General features: G+C 42.9%; 3 protein-coding genes across 3 annotated transcripts in view; 1 reads left to right on the plus strand and 2 right to left on the minus strand.

Annotated features, from left to right (window-relative positions):
- ppp2r5b (protein phosphatase 2, regulatory subunit B', beta) overlaps positions 1-6,064 on the minus strand; it is an 18,059-nt gene extending 11,995 nt beyond the window's left edge. The window contains exons 1-2 of the mRNA XM_012822142.3: positions 5,073-6,064; positions 1,089-1,285 (exon numbers count right to left, since the gene is read on the minus strand). Coding sequence (XP_012677596.2) covers positions 1,089-1,285; positions 5,073-5,268 — 393 coding nt within the window. The 5' untranslated portion in view covers positions 5,269-6,064. The remainder of the gene's footprint in view (positions 1-1,088; positions 1,286-5,072) is intronic.
- Positions 6,065-6,846: 782 nt separating this feature from the next.
- On the minus strand, positions 6,847-10,410 carry batf2 (basic leucine zipper ATF-like transcription factor 2). Its single transcript, XM_042710425.1, has 3 exons — positions 10,026-10,410; positions 9,664-9,774; positions 6,847-8,397 (listed from the first exon to the last, which is right to left on the minus strand). The coding sequence occupies exons 1-3, from the start codon at positions 10,110-10,112 to the stop codon at positions 8,050-8,052; spliced, it is 546 nt and encodes a 181-aa protein (XP_042566359.1). The 5' UTR covers positions 10,113-10,410; the 3' UTR covers positions 6,847-8,049.
- An 11,861-nt stretch (positions 10,411-22,271) lies between these two features.
- arl2 (ADP-ribosylation factor-like 2) lies at positions 22,272-24,365 on the plus strand. Its single transcript, XM_012822225.2, has 5 exons — positions 22,272-22,504; positions 22,645-22,755; positions 23,023-23,185; positions 23,771-23,851; positions 24,022-24,365. The coding sequence occupies exons 1-5, from the start codon at positions 22,440-22,442 to the stop codon at positions 24,154-24,156; spliced, it is 555 nt and encodes a 184-aa protein (XP_012677679.1). The 5' UTR covers positions 22,272-22,439; the 3' UTR covers positions 24,157-24,365.
- The last annotated feature ends 292 nt before the right edge of the window (positions 24,366-24,657 follow it).

A 24,657-nucleotide genomic window follows, 5' to 3' on the forward strand; every position in this document is an offset into this window, starting at 1 on the left:
AAACATAAGTCAGTCCTCCCTTACCCAACACAAGAGCTTCCGCAGTGAAATACATTTTAGAAATTCATTTGATCTCTCATTCCGTTTTTTTTCCACTGTACCAAGTGATGGAACTGGAAATATTGCTATTCTGTTGTTGTAAGACATTAACTAAGTGTAGCCTTATTTTGTATCACAAGTATTATTTTATCCTTTCCATCTGGTCCTGCTTCCCTCTCTTCCAAACTACGCAGCACTCAGACAGATTCTTGAGCCACATACTTTACCTCTTGACACTTTATCTCCCTACTTCTTTCACTGCAATTGAGGCAACTTTGACAGTTCTTTTCTCCAACTGACCTTTCAGGTTCTATTTCTTTAATTTATTTCATCTTTGTAATAATCTTAACAACAAACAAAACACATATTGGTCTCTTACACTCACAAAATGCTGTGAAGCAAATCAAAGACATTGTTGACAGCAAATAGCAGTTATCTAGCCAACTGAAATGATAGAACAAGCTATACACCCATTTCTCCCATTTCTTTGAAAGACTTTTAAGCTGGGAGAAGCCATTTTTTCCATGTGAGGTGTGAGGTCGATGACAGAAATAAAATTTCCACTCAGGATTTAGAACCCATCCGAGTGCTGAGACAGTCCTACTTAAAATAATAAATGATCTGTCTTGGGCAATATACCATCATGACTCACATGGTATGTCAGGTAATCACACCATCTTCTCCAAACTCTCACACACACACACACACGCCTGACACCAGGTCTACCCAGAGTCTCCTCCCTTTCTTCTGTGGAGTTCTTTCAGCCACTTATTGCTTGGCCTTAGGTGTGTATTTTGTTAAAAGGCCATATTACTGAAAATGTATCTTTTGATTTCAAAGGCATGTGATGAGAAGTCCTTCATTTTGTTTGACTTTGCTCCTCAACTGACCCCTTTAAACTTGTCTCTTTCCCTATTTCCTTATCTTTATACCGGTATATATTCTTATTTACAGTGAAGTTTAAAAGACATGACGGTCTAATCTGCATCATGCTATAACCATCTGTCCTATTACCCATCCCTTCCCCTCCATCCCTTCTGGTCTCTTACCATCTTGATGATTTCAGGGTAGAGGGGCTCGATGAGAACCCCTCTGTTGGTGGCCAGACTCTCCACCAGTTCATTGAGGGCAGCGCGTTTGATTTCTTTACCCTTGAGGTCAGCCACGCAGTCCAGGAAGTCAAAGAGGACGCAGCACTGCTGCAGCTTCTTACAGAAGAGGTCATGTAGCTCCGCCACAGGGGTATCTATACACACCCACACACACACACACACACACACACACACACACACACACACACACAGAATAGGAATCAGCAGGTGTAAACATTCATTTTTTTTACACAGAGAAACAGAAAAAGCGCTAATGTAAACATTCACACATACACATTTAACAGTAAACATACTGTACACTAATCTGTAAATACTGTACACTAATCTGTAAAAGAACAGTAAATAATCTGTTTATAGCTGTACTGTATACCGTTGTCACATATGTACACTTGCTCAAATGAATGGTCAGAAACACAATCAGCGGAGAGTAAATCCATTGTGAGGCACAACACGATTCTAACTGTAAATTTAGACCTATGAATTCTTGTTGTTAAGGAGCTATTTTTAACAACAGCATGGTAAAATTGTTAACCTTTGATTGCCAACTTTCTTGTGCCCTGTAAGAAGACAGGGGAAGAATACCTACAGGAAATTCCTCAGCAAATGTATAAGTATGTCAAGCCTGGGGTACTTTGAGTACACACCGTGAGTGCACTAGTGTTGCATACTTACAGTAAGCCCTGGGGGGTTGTGAACACACCGTGAGTGCACTAGTGTTGCATACTTACAGTAAGCTCTTCCTCTGTCTTTTCAGAGAAACTACTAGAATTGCTTGGACCTCCAATGAATGTAGTCATTTCCCTACATGCATCAACAACTCTTACTTAGTGAATCAAACCCATCAACTTCTTTAACACAGTCAGTGATGGCCTCCTCTCCATTACTACCATTGGCAGGGGTGTGTATTGTTTTATCAATAGGCGGTGTTGTTCAAATATTGATTATATGTCACGTTTAAAATGAAAAGACACAGCAGCCTGGGTGTGGTTGTACTGTGTTGAACGAGTGTGTGAGCCACATTGAGGCCTTCCTACGAGTCTCTTCTGCTTTGTAATAGCAATACAGTAATGACAAAATGAGCCACACTTATGGGCCAGGCATGCGTACATGTACAACACCCAGACAAGAGCACGAGTCAAACTACTCTCTCACTTCCTCTTCCTTCCACTGAGGCTGAGTGGGTTCAATCAAATCCATTTCCTAATGGACAGTGATTGTAGGAAGAAGTGATACACTTTCAACACAGGAAGAGAACAGCTGTGTGTTGGTGTGTGTGTGAGTTCAAGAGTGTGAGAGAGTGTGTGGGTGGGTGGGTGAAGCGAAGTGAAAGTCGGAAAAAAAAAAGATGGGTGGGAAAGGAAGGGGGAAGAGAGAGCAAGGGGGCATGAAGCAGCTACTAGGTCAAGGCTCGTAGAAAACAACTGATCATCATTGAACTAGACTCTCATGGCAATATATGTTCTACTAATCAAGATCTGTAGTCATATATACTGCAAAGATTGAGAGAGACAGAGAGACAGAGAGAGAGAGAGAGAGAGAGAGAGAGAGAGAGAGAGAGCAAGAAAGAGGGAAGCATGATGGACTAGCAGAGACCGGGTTAAAGCATGACGTCATCTCTTCTGTTGCACTCTCCACCCTCTCACTCTCTCCCCCACTCTCCCTGTCTACCCTCTCTCTCCTGCTCTCTCTCTCTCTCTAACACTCTCCTGCCTTGCTCTTCGCTCCCTCGTTCTCAGAAATAAGATGAGAGCTCTGAGCGCGAGCAGCACCACTCGTTAAATAACTGTTACCCGGTTTGGGTGTCTATTTTTGGTGCTGCCTCCTCTTCCCATGCTTTCATCTGACAGACCCCTTGCAAAACAATCACGAGCTACACTGCAAGAGCAGAGACATACACCAGGTGAAACGTATATTATACCTCAAAGAAGTACCTGTGATTTTTGGCTAGATTTGAGCTAGCTTTAGGAAGCTTGACCCTATGACAGTTGTACTCTTTCTTTTGCACATGCATTGGCATAGGTCTGTACTGTAAAAATGTGATCTGTTCAACTGCATCCTCAGACCCATGGGCTCGTCTGGAATCGCTGGGGTCTATCATTTTTTTGTCTTTCCCTCCTTCAAAGTTACATATTTATGGTTATTTTTACATTTCTCACTTCCCCCTTTCCACTCTATTTCTGTGCATTTTCTTTTCTTTGCCAGTACATGCTGTCACTCTGCGCCTCCTCTCCCGTGTGTCCTCCTGCTCTCTTTATTGATCTGAGGAGGCCTGGAGGCAGTGAGGACCAGGATCCTGTGTCTGCTGTAACATTAGACCAGTCTCTTATTCACAAACACACACGCAGACACACATATAGGCTAACACACACCCACACTGACATAACCCTGTATTATGGAATGGAAGGAACTGATAAATAAGCTCCAGTGAAATATTTATATTCTTGTCAATGTTACCTGATCTACCCTCTGATATATTGAATATGGAAAACAATACATTAAGATTTGTTTTAATATGCTAAGCATGAAGAGGTTCTCTCAAAATAAAGAATTTGGGCCTCATCTTTTGCATTAGAAATGTGAAACAGTCAATATTGAACAATGTTATGTCCTGATGAATATCACTGAAATAGTCTGAGGAAGATGACTTGCCTCTAGGACAGCGTATGACTACAGTGTATGGCAGTCAACCTATAAACCTACAAAGACAAGGACATTCCTCACAAAATAGGATATGTATTTGTAATATAATGATGATGCATGTTTAAGTTGTTGACACTCTGAGTTTGTGACTATGTTTTCATATCTTAATAAGCTCTGGGACATCACTGGAAGCCAAGCTCCTTTCATTTTATTGATAAAGGACATCCTAAAATATAGATTATATAGAAAACATCTTTGGATGTATGGTTCTGTGCTTTCAGCTTACACTGATTTGTTCTGCTACATGTATATATATATATTTGCACTTTGAAAATGTCTGTTGTAATCTGTCTCTGAATATATTAGATGATAAGTATCAAACCCAGAGTGGACACTGAATCACGCTTCTTAGGGCTAGACTGCTGTGTTTGCATTTTCAAAACAGGTCAACACGGAGGTGAAACAGGCCAGGGGCTAAGAAGGGCAGGAGAAATGGGAAGAATAGTGACTGGGGGGGTTAATGTCTGCAGAGACTGTCCTGCTAATATCAGCTGGAATTAAAATATCAATAGAAACATGTCTCAGAGATTTGTCTTTGCGCAGGGCTGGGACCTTATAAAACACACAAGGCCTTTCCTAACCCAGTGTGTACAACTAAGTACAGAAGTGATAAGGTCATAATCTGGTAGTGATGATGTTCATATATAAACTGAACTCATACATTGCACATGAGCTTACTCATGGATGATACAAAACCATTGATTAGACTGTTGCTTTTGTACAACTTGCAGATATTTTGCAGCATGCTGCCTGAGAAAATGTATGTTGATGTGTGATCAATTCAAGGAGCAGGGTCATAAAAACAAAAAACGGTTTGAATTTGAAAGACACCAGACCAATCCTACATGTGGGAAACTGCACAGTAGATTAACACACACCTGCTCTTGGGCAAAATAAACATATAACAGCCTACTTCACTAATAGTGTTGGCCAGAGCATACAGTTCCCTGTCTTGAGGAAGCAAAATCGCTGCTGAACACCGCTGGATTGATTTACCACCTCCATATTGTAATCGAAGCCAGTCCTGTTACTATTTACTCGTGGTGAGATTCGGTTACATTAAACTCTAGGTAGGGGGTGCACTTTGAATAGCCGAAGGTCTAATGCTAAAATACTATCTACATGCCCTAAACGATGACTTATTGACAGACAATAAAAAAGGAAGTGTGCCTGCACGAGGTAAGGTTGGAGAAATGGATCATACATCTCCAGCCAACCTACCTTTCAGTAAAGGCAGCGGTGTTAGCTCCACTTGAGAGCTCTGGTAACGGAACTGTGAGGAGCTGTGTGAACGTCGCTGCCGAGCACGGCGCATTGAGCGACGGGGAAAGCCATCTACTTTCTCCGCGCTGGGCACCGAAAAGCCCGTAGTAGGTGAAGAAGGGCTGGAAGGAGGCAGCTTAGTGGGAGTCTCCATCGCTGCAGTGATGATGCTTTCGGAGGATGCAAGCAGGGGGGCCGTTATTTACTTGACAAAAACTACAACCAGTATGAAAATAAATGTCTCTTCCAACGATAACTGAGACGGGTGACAATGAGCCGGATCAGAAAATAAGTCAACAGATAACGCCGTGATTTAGGCCGATATAGGAATGATGTTTGGTGCTCAATTCGATTCGCCCAGGGTGACTGCCTCAGCAAACCCGCTAAACTGGGCTCGATTTAAAAATAGACACATCTCAGAAACAAAGACGCGAATGATATAGATTTATATTCCCATATTGAGACAGGAGGGCGCACATGTATCGCTACTATTGTGAGGCTTTGCCGTAGTGGCGTCATCAGCAAGTCATCGGCCTAAATTTGGTCTTTATTTATATATTTAAGATCGTTGATGTGTAGGAAGAGACTGAAATTAAAACAAACCAGCCGATTATCTTTCCGGTTATTGGTACATTTCCATTTGCTTGCTTTAAAAAGTCGATAGGCTCTAATTCAGAAAAAAATCAGTCGTCTCTCTTCTCCACATAGGCTTACAAAATACATCCTTTATCGATTTTGAACGACCACCTCATCACCACATCTTTCTCTGAACCAGATCCTCTCTGTCTCGCCGTCGTCTCCTGCTGGTTCTCCGCTGTTCCTTTATTCTGCAGAAGGTCCACCGCTGTCGTCTCAGACCCAGTAAGCAGCATCCGCGCAGGGCGGGGATGGCGAATTATAATGTGCCGACATGTGCGCACCTTCGGAACCGCCGCCGCAACACTGCTACTCCCGATGCCCCCTCACCCAATTCAACTCTGAAATAATGGACACTGCAGTGTCACCGCGACCGATGTGAGGCTGTTCGTTTCTTGCTTCTCCCGCTCCTGCACCGTGTTCCGTTTACTGCTTCCTCTTGGACATCCGGATGAGATCGGCTCAGGTGCTGAAAGGAGATAGGCTAACCTTAGCCACACACTGCGGATATGGCTACTTTATGCTTTTCTGGTGTTTTAACGCTAATACCAGGATGGTTGATCAGTTATTTACATTTGCTGACTGGTTTCGTTAAACTGCATCACGGGTTTCACGCGGAGTGCTATCACATGAGATGTTTTCCTCATTCACGTTGGCTCGTCTCTCTCTCTCTCTCTCTCTCTCTCTCATCCCACCCTCTTCTTTCTTTATGCCTTCACTCCCTCCCTCAATGGTTGGCACTAGCTCGTCTGTTTACCACCGTCTCAGGGCTGACGTGAGGGAGCTTGTGATGTGCAGCATCAAACCATTGTTCCCATGTTCATTGGCTTGCCCCCTAGTCTCCTGAACAGCCACCATGTTGCGCAAAAGTGACCCAGCATAGGGATCACAGATTAGGATATTTGTATTGCATGTGTAGCCTATTTTTTCCAGTCCAGCGAATTCTACTGTAACACAGGCTGCCGCTCCTTTCTCTCCGAAGTCAATGACAGTTATAGCAGTAAAATGATTCCAAACTTACATTACAAACATATTTACATTTAGTGGTGTCTCAAGGAGGTGGGCAGAGGGCCCTTAAACATGACAGTAATGGACGTTTTTTTTAAGTATTCCAATTTTACTTCATTTTTATATACATACTGTAGAAGTAATGGACTGTCTCAGAAGGTCTCAGAAATGTATGAAAAATGTAAAAGAAAAATGCTACACACTGATGTGATGTTTCTATTTGGTCATTCTATTAGTCATCAAATTGACTAAATGTGTTTAGGCTACATCCCCCTCATATAAGGCACTCTATGATTGTATTATTGCTATTATTATTTTATGTTTTGTTTTCTTATGTTTATCTCATCATGTCTGGCATGCTTTGTTTTGAAGCATTGTGTTGTTTGTGTAGGTATACTCTCTAGTGTAATGGAAGGATAGTTATCATTGTGTTGTTAAAAGTCACCAGGTAAGTTTAAAAAGTTCCTAGAAAGCACCCACTCATCCTGACATGAGAGTCACATTATGGGGCTATTCATAACTTCTGTTGAGCTGATTAGTTAAGGGGCAAAAGCAATAAACCCTAAAGATAAATAATGCTTCTGCAGGCCTAGGGTGGTTTACAGTCAAATGCAAATTCACAAACTATTTCTATGGCAATACATACCTATCAGTGACAACCTACTGATACCTACTGATGTTCTTATTTGAATCTGGTTAGTTATAAAACTTTCAAAATTGTCCATCTGTATGAACTAATCCAAAAATGTCCACTGACAGAGGTATGCCTGTCTACCAGTTAGTTTTTGTATCCTCTGAACATTGAGGTGGACTCTTATGGTGATAGCATGAAAGTTAGCAAAACATGCTAACAAAACCAAGCATCTTCAATGGTAAAGGTTGAGCAACAAACAGCACATCTCTATTTAAATCAGACTGTTGATAGACAAATAGCAAAGCTTATCCATTACACAATAAATAATACATTATATATATTTAGATATATTTTAAATACAGTATGAATGTGTTTGTATGGTCTGAAAAGTTCTGTATATTCTATAATGTATGCCCAAAAGTCTTTGGCAGCTTGTGACAAGAACAGAGACACACTTAAGGTCTGCAGGGGTGTGGTAGTCATACCTAACAGTATATGACTTTGCACTAAAGTGATTTTAAACATTAAATTTCTAACAATGACTAATGTCAAATAAAATGATTCTTTGTTTTTAGAAGAACTGGGCAGTGCCTTTTTCAGTTGCCCTTTTTGCAATGGAAAATGTGGATTCTGTTCACACAGTGCTGTGTATCGTCATTAGTGTAAACTCCAGTGTCCCAGATCCCAAGGTGAAGTCCAATCTGCACTGTCCAAGAGTTCTGAGAGGGAGAACTCGCGCTGGGTCTCTCCAGGACGGGCCGTCGAGGACTGCGCGCTGGTGACAGGAGCAGTGTCGACGTTTAAGGCTGATAAAGAGATAGTGGTAGAGGTAGAGGAGAGGGCCTTCACCTGTGGGGTGACATGACCTGCTAGTCTTGACTGGCTGTGCAGTGAGCACTGAGGCTCGTGATGCTGCAGGGCTGTAGTGTAGCGCTGGAGCTCTGCTTTCAGGTCGCCTATCTCCTTCTCAAACGCAACATTGGAACGCTCCAGGAACTGCATCTCCTTCAAGAGAGACAGAGAGACAGAGAATAAGTTTTAGTGTAGTAATATTTCATATCCCAATCAAAGTACCATTACAATACACAATATACTGTACAATATTGTAGGAAAAATATGTATATAGAGGAATATTTCTGCTAAATATCAGCTTAAATACTCATTACTGTATATACAGAGCCTTACCATATGACAAAGAGCTAAATAAATAGAACTATAAGGAAGTTGGGTCAACCAATGTGGTTACTTCTCTCACTTCAGTGTTCATCTGTGGATAAATCAGGTGTTGTTGTCACCATTTGAAGAGTTCCGTGTGATAAGCACATCGTCACATGTTGTCAGATGTTACAGTGCAGCGAAACAAAAACAGCAGGAGGCACACGAGACCTTATTCGTGTGTAGGCCATGCACACTCTGCAGACTTGTATGGGCATAAATCAGTTCCCTTGATAAGCCTCACTACACTGTGATAAGAGATCAATTTCCATCAATTTCTCTACAATTGCGTTAAGAGTCCAACCTGTCTGTGAAATGGACTGTGAATTTGAAATTTTTGATGACTTTAGTATCCGACCATTTGTCCCACGTATTATTTAGAAAACCACAGACAGTTCTCAGTAGGCAAAAGCTACTTAGAATCATCAAAGTGAAAGAGAAAGCAAAAATTAACAACAGGGCAATATGCTGTGTTAGATATGACTGAGGGTTTTTTCTGATAAGAAAAAGAAAGCAAAATATAGGAGTGCTCCAGTTCTTTCAAGATTGCGGCGAGACTGTATGAGTGAATTGATATGATGGTGGTTACGTAAATGTCAATGCTGTCAGAGTTCATTACAATATGGTCACAGTCTCCAAATAAGTCAAGGTTATATGTAATCTAATTTGCCAAATAACAAGAAGAACACAATCAGATGACTGAAAAGTTAGTCTTGAAAAATAGCCAAGAAGTGACATTAGTTAGCAAGAGTTTGGACTGCTGTTGGTGTGGGTGTGGGGAAGAGAGATTCTTTTCAGAGGCAGTGTTTCCCAGAAATGCCTGCAAGGGCAAGTGAGTGTCTCAATACCTCCCCCTCCAGCATGGTGAAACACACTCACACAGGGGTCTTACACACAAGGCAGGGGTAGAATCCCTTTTTCTTTTTTTACACACAAACCCTAGTCCTCTACACTAATCATTCACACAATGATCTATAATTTTACATGATCTTACAGGATGATACCAACAAAATAACAGCGAGAGAGAGAGAGAGAGAAACAAAAACTGATACTGACCCCATGTAGAATATCTGCTCTCTCTGTTTGTTTCTTTCTACTTTTCCTTGCAGCATCCCGGTTCTTCTCCCTTCGTTTACCGGTTCTCACAGGACCAAACCCATTTTTCCCCTATATACAACAACAATACAGAAAGGAAGTTTTAGTTGGGACCTGCCGACTCAAGTAGGGTAATTGGATCAAGTTAGAATTAAGAAATCTGTACATTGCCCTCTTCACTAACTAACTAAAGCGTAATTTTAAATCTTCAGTTTACGACTCTTGTGGCACTGTTGCCTAGTACCCTATAACAGCACGTTAGCGTAAGGCAAGGCGATATTATCTTATTCGTTAATCAAATGAATATATATCCTGTAATTTACCCAGTCTGAGGAACTCTGCGACTCTTCGCCAGAAAATGAGGCAAAACTCTCTGCAGAATTTGTTGTGTCCATAAAAACACCCGGCATCCCGTTGTAACTTCGTTTTACTCCACTTAGCAGAAAGCATGTGTTCTCAACAGGCGAGAAAGACAGCGCATATCAGTCAATGATTTACGCTCGTAAGGGGACGAGCTACTCCTCTCGGGCAGATGCCAATGTGCTAATTTTGATATATAGATAGAACTATCACCTGAACTACGTCAGCTATTAACGTCGGTCAGCTGAGATGGACTAAACTATAGAGCAGACAAGCGAATCCCATGTAGCAAAGTTAAACTTGCTTGTCTCTTCGCTGCACTGAACACGCTGGGATGTTCTTGCGCTTTAAAAAGGATTGCGTAACAACTGGTCATTGCCTGCGGGGACCAAGGAGGTGGGGGTGTCAGTACTTTCAGTTTCAGATTATTCTAAATGCCTGGTCTGCGAGGCAAACGGAAATGCGGGCGGATCAGTGAGGCAATTTACGGGAGGCATCTACGCGCTAGGAATTTCTCAGCAGGAGGTTAGTGTTCGGATGTAATTAGGCATTATACACAATGTCCAACTAATGTGAAAAATTATTCCTCTTTTAGAGCAATAAGCTACGTGCTGTAGCTTTTACCTGTTGTTTGTTCCGAGAGTGGAAGCTGCAAACCGCATTCTATTTGGCTAATATTTCATTTAAACTCTGCCTTTGCCCTTGTATCAATAGCTCCTGGTCACTGTATCCTTTGAGAATGATTGCATCCACTATAGACCACTAAATGTACTCATTTGATAACCTACATTATTCCCAGTGAAATACTGGGCCAGAAGAATAGAGGCGGACACAGCTGTCTCAGGTTTAAAGGCAAAGCCTGTGCCCCACTGCACGACCCCGGGAAATACTACTCATCAGGGCAACTCCCGTGACCCTGGGAATGCTAAAAAACCCACACTGAACGAGATACAGAAGTCAGGTCTTCAGGTCTGGACAATGTGCAGAGTTGCCCTTTCACACCTGTAGCACACAACAGGAGATTATTATTCACCAAGAAGAGGCGATGGACTGCTCTGTGGTCATCCACTCGATCTGTGAATCAGAGAGGTCAAGGAGATCAGGGAGGTCTAGGTTACTCAGAATCAGAACTGGTTTATTGTCACCAACAACAAAAGAAATGTCACTCTTGTTAACAGACTATATGCTAGGGGTGTGCATGGATAATTGAATATCCGAATAACTGTTTGCTTCATAACTACATAAATATAGTAGTATCCCTATTCAGTTATTCTGTACAACATGGGATACTTTAGCACTTGAGAAAATGATATTGTTAATTTGTGGAGATGGTATGCACACTCAACTCAACACACAACTACTTTTGTCCAATCCTATTCGCACAAAGCCACCAGGCCTTAACAAGTTCTAGTAGAAAACTGACCATTTTCTACAGTGTTTTTATTGTGAACTGGCAGTGTGCAAGAACACATGAGTGAATTAGCAAAGGTGTAGCCCCTGGTATAGCACTTTTCACCAAATAGTGGCTTTGGAGCTAAATAAGCCAGAGCCTGGGGGTACGTTCAACCAGGGGTTCATCTTACCCTCTCATGGTTACTTTAAAGCAGCAATAAGGAGTTCTGTTCCAAAACTAGCACGCTAACTACCTAAAAGGCATGCAAAAACCTTGCAAACACCACCAACAGCCCAGTTGACACTGATAGAAGCTTGCCAACACACTAACTGGTGTTATTTGGCAGTATAGCTGGCAATGTCATGCTGTGAAAGCTTTTCCTCCATTTATGCAAGGTGTTCCAGCCAGGAAACACAGAACTACATAGTGCATCCTGGATGGCTAGTGGGAAAGACACAGGTGTTTGTCTGTCCTTCACATGACCATATGCTATCAAAATGAATTTGAGGACTGTACCAAAACTATTTGCCTATAAAACAATACATCCAAAACTGTCAAATTGTTCCATAGTGTTACTTTAAGCTAAGTCCAATTTGTGGTGTTAAAATTTGTGGTGAATAACAATGAATAATTGACATTGTATTTCATATTTTAGATGCAGCATAACAGCTGTCATGCCACGCAATTACACAAGAAAAACAGATACAGATTTTTACCTTGTAGATGAGGTAGAAGCATCACTCTTGTTTTGCCTTGTTAAATAGCATTTTCCGTACATATGTGACACGTTAGTGTTTATGTTATTGACAACAAAGTTTGCGATTATACGGATTTCCAGAACATTATGTGACATGTTGGTGGTTATGGTTATATATTTAAAAGTTTGCTATTATGCCAAACTTACAGTTGAAAGTCTACACTGAAATGGAAAAACAAATAGTTTTAAGACTTCCATGTCTATTTCTTATTCCTAGAGGCTTGTCAAACCATCTTCAGATTTTAGAACAGTAGCTAGACAAAGTAGCACCATGGTCCTAGATGAACGTTGTTTCATCTCACTGTGTACTTTACTAGCTGTATATGGTTGAAATGACAATAAAGCCAGTCAACAGTCTAAAGTATGTGTGTGTAACAAATTCCATGCAGGAAAATTACAGAATAGTATAAGCCTATATTCAACTTCCGGAATTTAAGGCAAGGCAAGTGTATTTATATAGCACGACTCATTCACAATTGGTCATTTGAAGTGTGTTACAAAGAAGCAGAAAGACCATAGAAAAAAAAAGATTAAAAAGGAAGAATACATTGGATCAGCTAAAAGAACCGAACAAATAAAAGGGTATTTAAAAATCAGTTAACAAAAAGGCATTTTAAGAACAGTTGGGTTTTTAATCTAGATTTGAAACTGGTTACAGTTGGAGCACCATCAGGAAATTGTTTCCAGAGGTGACCATTAATTCTGACCGCAGGTATTACCAACAGATATCTCCTCAGTGATCTGACAGGTCTAGCCAGTGTGTGCCGATGAAGTATGTCTGAGGGGTATTTTTGTCTCTTGTCCCTTGCATTTTCTTAAACTAAATGATGTAGGTTACTGGCTTACTGGCTAAAATACTGAATAAATTCAGGTTGGATGACATATTACAACCTTTGTTTACAATGTGGCATGTCTGCTTTCAGCTAAGACTAAGCTCAGACTAAGCTCCCTGCCTACTTTCAACTGCTTAGCCATGTATCTAACATAAAAGATGTTACTGGGTTAATCTGATCCTTGATCTGTAGAGGGGTTTGCCTTTCACCAGTGCATGTTTGGATTTGGTAATTGCGGGTGTATATCTGTGGCATGGACAGAAATTTTAAATACTTTGTTTAAAATAATAAGAATGGACGAAAACAGTTTTTTTGACTGGCCCTAAGGCACATGGCTTGTCTGCCTAATGATTAATCCGGCACTGGGTCTGCCCTGGGGGACCTCGTAAGGAGCTGTTCGTGCCTCTGGACTTTTATTTTTATGTTTGGAAGTAGGTAAAAATACCGGGGTGGAGGCAGATTAGGGCTGTTACGACCCCCTGTGCACCTGTGCACCATGCCTCCAGTCCCTGTACTGGCCATACAGAGGCAGCATGTTGTGGGCCTGCAGCGGGGAAACTGATTAGCCGTGATTACACACACCTGGCGCCGGTGTGGGTATAAAAGCACCGTAAGGTCTTGTGAGCGGCCTCTTCAGCTTCCGCTCATTTACTTTTTGGACACACTTTTTGCTACCATCCCTACTCACGAACATACTCGCTTCACGCATCCCTTCATTTTTGTATCCCTCTAGAATCTAGGGCCTAGATTGTTACGTACATTTATTTTTACGTAACTATTGACCTTGTTGTCTGCCTCCTCCTTTTTTTATGTTGCAATCTCACGAGCCGGTCGTAACATAAAATTGGGGCCTCGTCCGAAATAGATTTTTTTTTTTAAACGTGAGTACGACTGCACTCAACTTGAGAACAGTGCACCCTAGCCCGGCACGTTTCAGAAGCGGCAGGTATAGGACAGCATAGCTTATGGTAAGGTCTGGAGTGTAGGGACGGCATATAGTCCAGGCAAAGTAACTCATTTTGGAGCCAAAAATAGAACTAATTGTAAAATAATTTTTTTCAGCATAGATCATTTCTATGACGGGTCCAGAACAACATATTAAAAGTCCTAAGAAATCCTAGTTGACGAAATATGTTAAATTCTCATCAATCTGAGATGTGTGCCAATGAGGCCAGGCAACAATACATCCCAATGGGGCTATTTTCTTCCTTTACTCTTATCAAAATTAAACTTTACACAATGAAGTACCCATGAAAAGTAAAATGTTTTGTATTACAAGTTTCTTTGAAAATGAATTTTAATATGCAAATTAGCTATACACTAATCGAATATGCCCAAAATACACCCAAATAGGCTTCATTTTTTCCTTTACTCCTACCACAATAAAACTTTACATAGTAAAAGTATACATGAAAAGTAACTTTTTTTGCTACTTTGCCTGGACTAATAAGGTTATACCGTGGTGAGTAGGATGTTTTACCCCCTAAATTGTGTGTTTTGAGAGAGTCGGTTAAGCGTCACTTACTCTTAAAACTTATGTGATTGTTATCTACCGTCCACCAGGACAGCAGGGTGATTTCGTCCATGAGCTGGACACCCTGCTGTCATCCATCCCTGAGCAGGAGTGTCCAACACTCATCCTTGGCGACATGAACATCCACCTAGACAATCCCAACTCAGCTGACTTTCGAACCCTGGTTCACTCGTTCGACCTACAACAGGTCCCCACTCCTCCAACTCACAAAGCAGGAAAAGAGCTTGACCTCATCCTTGCTCGGAACTGCACCACGGACAACCTAACGGTAACCCCTCTGCATTGCTCGGACCACTTCTTCATTCGCTTCGATGTTCGGCTCATTGAGCAACCCTCTGTCCCCCCTCCGATGGTCTCGTTCCGGCGCAACCTCCGCAACCTCTCTCCCACCCACTTTTCCTCTCTGGTTTCTTCTGCTCTTCCACCTTTATCCACTTTCTCCTCACTAGGTGTCAATGATGCCACCGAAGCTCTCTGCTCCACTCTGAGCTCATGCTTGGACAGCTTGTGTCCACTTTCCACCAGACCTGCTCGATCTACCCAGTCTCATTCGTGGCTGAGTGATACCCTCCGAACGCAGCGCTCCAATCTCAGAGCGGCTGAGAGAAAGTGGCACAAATCTGCCGCGCTGGACGATCTTGCAAGCTACCAGACACTGCTGGCCTCCTTCTCATCCAGCATCACTGCTGCTAAGAAGACTTTTTTCAATGACAAAATCAACGGTGCAACTGACGCTCGGAAACTATTCTCCACCTTCAAAACTCTGCTCTACCCTCCTCCTCCCCCCCCAGCTACTAACCTCACTGCTGATAACTTTGCTTCCTTTTTCACAGAGAAAGTGGCAGCCATCGGGCAACAGTTCGACCAACTGTCCCCCTCCCCTAAGGGCGCAACCGTCAATAGCTCATCTTTTCCTTCTTTCATCCCTCTCAGCGAGAGTGAGGTCTCCAAAATCCTAACAGGTAGCCGTCCAACTACATGCCCGCTGGACCCCATCCCATCCAACATCCTTCAAGCCATATCGCCTGCCGTCTTACCGGCAATAACACAGGTGATTAATGCTTCATTTAATTCTGGAACATTTCCTTCTCTTTTCAAAGTGGCTCGGGTAACGCCGCTGCTCAAGAAGCCGTCTCTCGATCCCACTCAGGTGGAAAACTATCGACCGGTCTCACTTCTCACGCTCCTATCTAAAACCATTGAGAGGGCAGCTTCCAAACAGGTCACCGAGTTCCTGTCAAAGAACAATCTCCTCGATCCGAACCAGTCTGGATTCAAAAGCGGTCACTCCACCGAAACAGCCCTGTTGTCTGTAATGGAGGCCTTAAAAACAGCTAGAGCAGCAGCTCAATCCTCGGCTCTCGTCCTGCTTGACTTATCAGCTGCGTTTGATACAGTCAACCACCGCATCCTTCTGTCCATACTGTCAAGTATGGGCATTTCTGGCAATGCGCACTCCTGGTTTGAATCCTACCTCACTGGGCGCTCGTTCAACGTGTCATGGCAAGGTCAGCTGTCTGTACCTCACCGCCTCACCACTGGGGTGCCCCAAGGCTCGGTGATGGGACCACTTCTCTTTGCCATTTACACCACCTCGTTGGGCCCTATCATCCGCTCGCATGGTTTTTCCTACCACTGTTATGCCGATGATACTCAACTGTTTCTGTCTTTCCCTCCTGAGGACACCACGGTCTCGACGCGGATTTCGGACTGTCTCGCTGATATATCCACATGGATGAAAAATCACCACCTTCAGCTGAACCTGGCCAAAACGGAACTGATGGTCTTCCCAGCCAAACAGGTCATCCACCACAACATCAAGATCAATACTGACTCTTTATCTCTTGCTCCATCCAAAACAGCAAGAAACCTCGGGGTCATTATTGATGACCAACTGACCTTCACGGCCCACATCGCCTCTGTCTCCAGGTCGTGCCGCTTTGCGCTATACAACATCCGCAAAATCAGGCCGTACCTAACCCAGTATGCCACCCAGCTGCTGGTGCAAACCTTGGTGAGCTCCCGCCTTGACTACTGCAACGCCCTCCTAACGGGCCTGCCGGCTTGCGTGGTGAAACCACTACAGATGATCCAGAACGCGGCGGCGCGTCTGGTGTTCAACCAACCGAAAAGGGCACACGTCACCCCGCTACTCATCGAGCTCCACTGGCTGCCAGTAGCTGCTCGCATTAAGTTCAAGTCACTTATGCTTGCCTACAGAGTGCTTACTGGTTCTGCTCCCACCTACCTAAATGCTCTTGTAAGGGCAAATGTTACACCCAGGACGCTGCGCTCGTCTAGTGAGCGTCGTTTGGCACTGCCGTCCGTGCAAGCACGGCAATCCAGACTATTTTCATTTGTAGTTCCACGTTGGTGGAACGAACTGCCTAGTACTACCAGAGCAGGGGCGTCCCTCTCTACCTTCAAGAAGCTTTTGAAGACCCAACTCTTCAGAGAGCACCTCCCCTCCTAACTGGCACCTGACTAGCGCTTAACTTGCACTTCAGCAGTTACATTCCTGCACTTCTTTTTCCTCTTTTCTAGGTTGTTGTTTTTCTAATTCTCATGTAAAGTAGTATTTATTGTTACACCATGCTTTTTTATTGCTCTTGGCTTGACTGTTCTCTCCCTTGTACGTCGCTTTGGACAAAAGCGTCTGCTAAATGACTAAATGTAAATGTAATGTAAATGTCTTCCTGCTCAGAAAGCGCTCAAGGTTCTCCCTCAGGTAGCCATGGTCATTCTCGATGACGTAGTGGTACATTGACACCAGTTCCAACTGGGGGGAGGAGGGGAAAGGATTCTTAGCCTGGATGGAGTTTGGCCAATAATACCAGAAATGACAGCAGGAATGAACTGAAAGAGGTAGTGCACACGTACATGTGTTTTGAGATGTAAACCAAATTATACAACTCAAAACGCCCTGAACCTTGCAACTGGGCTATTTTTTTTGTTCCACAGCAAATCCATAAAACAAACTGTATGCACATATCGTGTACTTGTTTATGTAACCGGCCTAAAGTCTAGGGGAACTTGGGCCAGCACAAACAGGTTCTTTACACTTAAGACTAGTAAAGAACAAATACACAGGTGTTAAGGCATGGAGACTGTCGCTACACGATGGTAGTCCTCTACCCGATGGTAGTCCGCATGCGCACTACCCGATCAGTCGCCACTTTGCGACACTGTAGACAGCGGAATACAATCGCTAGCTAAAGCTGATGGAAGTTCGCGAAAGACGGTATACTTTAAGAAGTTTGGTCATTGTATACAGCTGTAAGTTCTTAACGTTTGTATAATAAAGAAGTAAAGAAGTTAAAGATATACTGGATATCCTCTTTTGTTCTCCCTGTCAAGTTCTATTGGCTAGCACATCAATGCTTTATTTGTTTTACCTACTGCTATATTTTCTCACTTCTTCATTATACAAACTATTTGCCTTTTACCCTTACTCCGTCTCCACACTTTTAATAATTAAATATTACATTAAATATACCCACATTATGCGTTAAGACAGCCCCATATGTTGACGTTGAGCCTTCTGCCGTAAACCGTTTGTGTCTGAGCATGCGCGATGTGTGGGACTACTATCGGGTAGAGGACTACCATCGTGTAGCGACAGAGACACTAGAGTTCAAACAAGGCTCCCAAATTCCTTCTATTTTCCTGCCTGCCTTGCAGAGTGCATCTGATGACACATCATTGCTCCCTAGTGGGCTGGAGTGAATAAGGCATGATGGACTACATTCAGGTGCAAGATCACTCGATGGTTTACAAAGAAAGATAAGGTCCATGCGTGTATGTGTGTATTTGCGTGCAGGAACTAATGATGGCCCGCTACACTCTCCCCCACTTTTAGAAGAGGTCTCCTGACATCTTGAATATTTGCAACTACTCCCCAGTGGTAATATCCCCACAAGACAAGACTGGCCTCAAATAGGGATGCCACACAGGACATGAGGCGTATGGCAACAGGTCATTCTGGAAAGGGGGGTGATATGTTACTGCTTGAACTCCGGGTCTGAAATGTTGGTATGACTGTTGACCGAGACTTTGATATGTGAGCATTTCTCTTGGTCTCACTGTGCGTTCCGATCTTCTCAGGACGAGCTCTTCCGGCTCTTGCACTGCACTGGCTCCACACCCTCAGGGTCATCACAGACAGCCTCACAGGCTTCTGGCACTTCCTGAACTTGTGCAGGTTGTTCGCCTCAGACCCATCTCTCCCACACACATGTTCTGCCCAGGTATTTCACTCCCCCAGCCTAAACCATTGCACATATCCCAAATCAATTATCACAAAAAATATACATATTTCGATTAAATATCACTAAATACATTCCATACATTATTACACGGGTTTACAAAAAGACAACCATCATATATCATTTCCATAAATAATCACAAGTGTGACGACCCCGCCTCTTCTGGTGGCTGGGAGAGCTACTTGTCTTTGTATTACAGATGCCCCGCAGGTGTGGCCAGCTCGTTCATTATTGGGAACACCTGGGTCTGCTACTATAAGAGCACCGCCCACGGATTTCATGGGAGATTCAGAGAGAGAGAGAGATCGCGTGGAAACCTTGCTCCCTACTGCTCGTCTTGGGCAATGATCATCGCTCCGTACCTATTGAGATACAACATTCCATCTACTGCCCTAGCATGCATACATACACTACAACCTTACTGACTCACTGACTGCCCCATCTCACCGTAGTCTGGCCTGGTAATATACCCTAGTTGCTAAATAAAAGCATACTGTTTGGCGTTAAAACCCGTGTGACTCTCTTTTATTTGGCATGCCTGTGAGCCGGGCATGACAAAAGTGATCACAGAACCCCAAACACCTCTTTCATCCCACAAACTTGGCATGTGCACGTCTCTGACATTCCGTGCCCCAGAGTTCAAAAGTCCCTTTCGACCTTCCGTCGGGTCTTTTCCTCTGTCCTGAAGCAGGAAGTAAACATGCCACCGCAAGGTAAGTACTCCGCTTTTGTCTGGATTTCTAAAGTGTTTGCAACGTGCAACGTATGTTTTACGTTTGTGTCTTGCAGATGCAGTTATGATCGTGGTGGAATATTACATTGTGTTTGTGTGTGCAAATAAATAGTGTGCTTGTACATAGCGCTGTCCACTCTGTTGCTCCAGCTGATTAACTGGTGGGGCAGGGGGCTGAAACTCTGCTGCTGAAGGCCTTAACGTTGGATGAGACACTGTGTGGTTGATTCATTGAGTGAATTTCTTCCTCGCCCCCATCTGAGTCACTTTGGCTCATGCCGTCAGAGGCCCTCTTTCCATGGGGTCTCTTTCCTTACAGGTCGTTGTTGCACTGATGGGCCGGCTTGAATGTCCCCGTCCAGCTGGAGGTCGCTGACTGGTAAGAGCAGGTTCCTATGTAGGACACGGGCACGCTGGTCTCCCTTTTCAGCTTGAACTTTATACACCGGGCTGGCCACATCTCCCACTCTGCTGGCGACCCGGTGGATGGTCTTCTCCCAGTAGCTTCGGATCCCGGGACCATTCTGCTCTGACAGGTTTCGTACCAACACCCGGTCACCTGGCTGAAGTGTGACCCCTCTTGACCCCTCGATCACAGTAGTGCTTCGCTTTCTCAGAGGATATCTGACTGGTCTTAGAGGCAATGTAGTGGACCTCCTGCATTCCTCTCGCCCATTTCTCTGCAAAGGCTTGTTTTGTTTGTTTCTCAGTGCTAGATTTCAGGTCAAAAATTAGATCCACTAGCAACCGGGGTGACCTCCCAAAAAAGGAGAGAGAATGGTGAGTACCCTGTTGAGTTATGTTTTGTACAATTATAAGCTTGGACAATGTGAGGCAGATGGTTCCTCCAGTCTGATTTCTTTTCCTCTTTTAGGGTCAGGAGCATCTGGAGCAAGGTGCGGTTAAGCCTTTCTGCTGGATTTCCCTGGGGGTGGTACGGGATTGTTCTAGAGTGGGAGATGCCCGCCAATTGCTCGAACCTCTGAATTAACCCATTTTCAAACTCGTGACCTCGGTCATGGTGGAGTTTCAGGGAAGCCAAAACGGAGGATAAAGTCATTAAATCATTTCTCTGCAACTGTTTTGCCAGATTTATTTTTAGTTGGATAAGTTTGGGCAAAGTGTGTAAAATGGTCAATTATGACCAAAATATACTCACCACTACTTGGTTCAAGATGGAGGTAATCAACGGCAACTAACTCAAAAGGTGAACTTGTGGAGATGGAGCCCATTGGTGCTTTGTCTAGCATAGGGGGGTGTTTTTGCTGAATGCATGCACACCTTCTCAGGACACAATCCTCCACCTCTCACTACATACTGTATATGGCCACTAGAATGTTTCTCGCATCAGATTAAAGACCTTCTGACATCTCAACACCCACATGGCCCATATCATCATGCAGATATTTTTGAACAAGGGGCCATATATACACATATAGCACGATTCATTGACAATTGGTCATTTGAAGTGTGGAGGAAGGAGCATAAAGACCATAGCAAAAGAAAAGATTAAAAAGGAAGAATACATTAGATCAGCTAAAAGAACAGAAAAAATAAAAGTGTATTGAAAAATCAGTTAACAAAAAAGCATTTTAGAACAGTTGGGTTTTTAATCTAGATTTGAAACTGGTTACAGTTGGAGCCCCATCAGGAAATTGTTTCCAGAGGTGACCATTAATTCTGACCGCAGGTATTACCAACAGATATCTCCTCAGTGATCTGAGAGGTCTAGCCGGTGTGTGCTGCTGAAGTATGTCTGAGGGGTATTTTGGTCCTGTCTCATGAAGTGATTTAAGAATATAAAGAAATGCCATTGTCTCTTTCCCTTGCATTCTCTTAAACTAAATGATGTAGGGTACTGGCTTACTCGCTAAAATACTGAAAAAATTCAGGTTGGATGACATTAGAAATGTTAACGTATTGTTCGGAAGTGTTTGAGTGCGCTGCGGTACTAATTGAAAGCAACTGAACTCACTTGCTGACTTTGTTGCATACTGACTGTAAACACGCGATGACAAAAACACCTGAGGCTGCCAATCATCTAATTATCTCATAACTTGTCCTGTTGGTACAAGTGCAAACCTACACAGCGTTTATAAAATGTTGCATTTTGCAGTCTTCCTTATTACAATGTCCAACATCTTGTCACATATTATCCAATGGTTGATTATTGAACAAATCACACAGCACACAGCAGCGCCACTCTGAAAGAACAATGACAGGGTAATGTTTATCAAAATACCACATTCTATTGATTTGTTCACATTTCAGTGCCAGAAAACTATAAACTATTGCAAAAATGTAATACTACAATGCTGAATAGACCTACAGTTATAAGCAGTCTGCTTTTGACCACAAAATGTTATAGCCTATTGTGCCTGTACCACACCGACATGCATACACCTAATGCGTGGCAATCTTTGTGATTTTAGATCAATGTTGCCATCCCAGAGCAAGAAGAAAACCTTCTTTCGAAATCATAATGGCTCAATTGTGTGACATACCCACAGAGGGCGTAGTTTTGTTTTATTGAATAGAAACTGTTGTGAGCACCCTTCCTCACAACAGAACTCTCGCCCAACCGTTACCGTCATTCACGGCTTAACGACTTGAATGATGTTGTTATTATCCAATCATTTCCTCTGCTGTGACCAAAATCTTAACAGATTGGCCAATGCTTGGTGTGATGGGAGGATCCATATGTAACTGACTTCCTGGCAACACAGGCGGTGTGCTACAGTGCAGTGGATGGCTATACGTACATACTAAAACTTGAGAGATGATTGCCGGTCTCTAAGGAAGCATTGCCATTATATATTTATATTCAATTTATTTGCACATTCAAGTAATTAGCCAGTTACGATGGGGTTATTAACGATACTGAAGAAAATGAAACATAAGGAGCGTGAGATGCGATTGCTAATGCTGTATCCTTTATACTGCTGACAGTTTGACTGTCTACGTAGCTAAGTTGCATGATAATGGTTATTAGTTTGCGTGGGTTTTGCTGTGTCTTATGTTGTCCCGAAATACTCAAAAGCAAAGTGGTACTTAACCATGTTTTCAGTGGCCTGGATAATGCGGGGAAGACAACTATTCTGAAAAAATTTAATGGCGAAGATGTCAGCACGATATCACCAACACTGGGATTCAACATAAAAACGCTAGAACATAGAGGGTAACGTTAGCGTTTTGCTGAATAGGTGTTTGTTAATGCTATTTTGATAAATGTTTTCACTGTGGTTGTAAGCAAGTTTGGGATTTAATGTAATCTAATGTTAGTGAGCATTTTAAATAACATTACTGGATAGGTGTCCAATGAAGTCGAGCGACACACCCTGTATTTTAACATTATTAAGAGAGACACTTGTCTTTATAACTTTGTCATGATCTCCAAGTTTAAATTGAGAGGCACTTGTCTTTATCACTTTGTCGTGATCTCCAGGTTTAAATTGAACATCTGGGATGTGGGAGGTCAGAAGTCTTTGCGATCATACTGGAGAAATTACTTTGAGAGCACTGATGGGCTGGTGTGGGTTGTGGACAGTGCTGACAGACTCCGGCTAGAGGACTGCAGGCAAGAACTGAGTGCTCTGTTAACGGAAGAGGTATGGAAGGCCAGTTATACACTATCTACATACAGACAACCTACTGCTCTGCTCCCCCTTTCTCCCCCCTGTTACTACTGCTTTCCCAGACGGCTACTGACTGGGAATCAGACAAGGCCATCCATCCATTCCAGATTCTGCAGTTTTTTGCTCTGCTTTAGAAAATATAGAGTGAAGCATATTCTGTGGTTGGTCAGTGCAGCCTATTTAAACATAAGCTATTTTTCCATACCAAACAAAGCTAGCCCAGAAATCTACCATCCCAAATGGCAATTGCAGGATAAACCCATGTTTGTTTCTCTCTTTTGCATATCCGCATTGAACAAGACCAGTATATACAGTATAGCTGGATTTAAAAGCAGGGTTCCCACGGTCAGGGAAATCCTGGAATTTTAAAATCCCATTTTCCAAGTCTGGAAATGTTTTTAAAAAGCTGCTCTGATTTACTGTATGTACATTCCCAGTATGTGTTTAGGGATGTGTAATGGTACTATGTTATAGCAACAATATCCTTGTTTATCTCAATAAACTTTCAGAGCAGTGTTTTGAAATACTTCTTGCCTCACTGTTGTCATGTTGTTTTAGAGGCTGGCTGGAGCAACACTTCTAGTTTTTGCCAACAAGCAGGACTTGCCGGGGTCTCTGTCCAAGGAGGCAATACAGGAGGTGAGAATCATTCTGTCTCTCGGTATACCCTCAGTGTTCTAAATCCCCATATGTGGTATCCTAATCACTCAGATTGGGTAACATGGCTTGAGCTCCTAATTCAGGCTGTTGCTTCAGGTGGTGTAGGAAGTGGACGAAAAGGGCTTACCTTGACTTTTGTGCTGTTTCAGGCCATGGCGCTGGATGATATTAAAACTCATCACTGGTGCATCATAGGCTGCAGTGCGGTCACAGGTGAAAATCTGCTCATGGGGGTGGATTGGCTCCTGGATGACATCGCTGCACGGATATTCACCACAGAATAACTTGTTGATGTGCCTTTGCAACAAACATCAAAGGAAGACTTCAAATTTGTAGTGCGAAGTGGAGGTTACACTTCCATTACACATTTTGTGAGCAAATTAAGAACAAGTTGACTCAATTATATAAGGCTTTCTTTTACGCACTTTTATGTGATGATTTTGATATTCTGTTATTAAAATAGGAGACTTGTTTGTCTCATTTTCTTTCTGTAGTGCTTGTGTTTAATGCTTTATGTCTCATTAAACTTCAAGAAACCCCTCTGCCTTATCATGTACATCTACATCACATTGGTAAGCATACCAATGGATCATCAACCCTGTGAACAGCTGCTGGGGAAATAAGGGGATGTACACTTCATGCTTGTTTTACAAAAATTAAACAGACTACAAAATAAAGGAAGTTCTCCATAAGGAGACACTCAGGCTAAGGCTTTTGGGGAAAAGGAAGGCATCCTTAACCTGCTGAAGAGTGGGTCACTAGAAATCAGACTGTGGTAGCAATCA

The sequence above is a fragment of the Clupea harengus genome, chromosome 18 (assembly GCF_900700415.2).
Source record: "Clupea harengus chromosome 18, Ch_v2.0.2, whole genome shotgun sequence".
In the NCBI taxonomy this organism is placed as follows: Eukaryota; Metazoa; Chordata; class Actinopteri; order Clupeiformes; family Clupeidae; genus Clupea; species Clupea harengus.

Excerpts from the sequence above, each read along its gene's own strand:
- arl2 (XM_012822225.2), top strand. The coding sequence starts at position 22,440 with ATGGGGTTATTAACGATACTGAAGAAAATGAAACATAAGGAGCGTGAG. Across the intron at positions 23,186-23,770 it reads GTGCTCTGTTAACGGAAGAG|AGGCTGGCTGGAGCAACACT; the intron begins GTATGGAAGGCC and ends ATGTTGTTTTAG. Across the intron at positions 23,852-24,021 it reads CCAAGGAGGCAATACAGGAG|GCCATGGCGCTGGATGATAT; the intron begins GTGAGAATCATT and ends GTGCTGTTTCAG.
- batf2 (XM_042710425.1), bottom strand. The coding sequence starts at position 10,112 with ATGCCGGGTGTTTTTATGGACACAACAAATTCTGCAGAGAGTTTTGCC. Across the intron at positions 9,775-10,025 it reads CGCAGAGTTCCTCAGACTGG|GGGAAAAATGGGTTTGGTCC; the intron begins GTAAATTACAGG and ends TGTTGTATATAG. Across the intron at positions 8,398-9,663 it reads GAGCAGATATTCTACATGGG|GAGATGCAGTTCCTGGAGCG; the intron begins GTCAGTATCAGT and ends TCTCTCTTGAAG.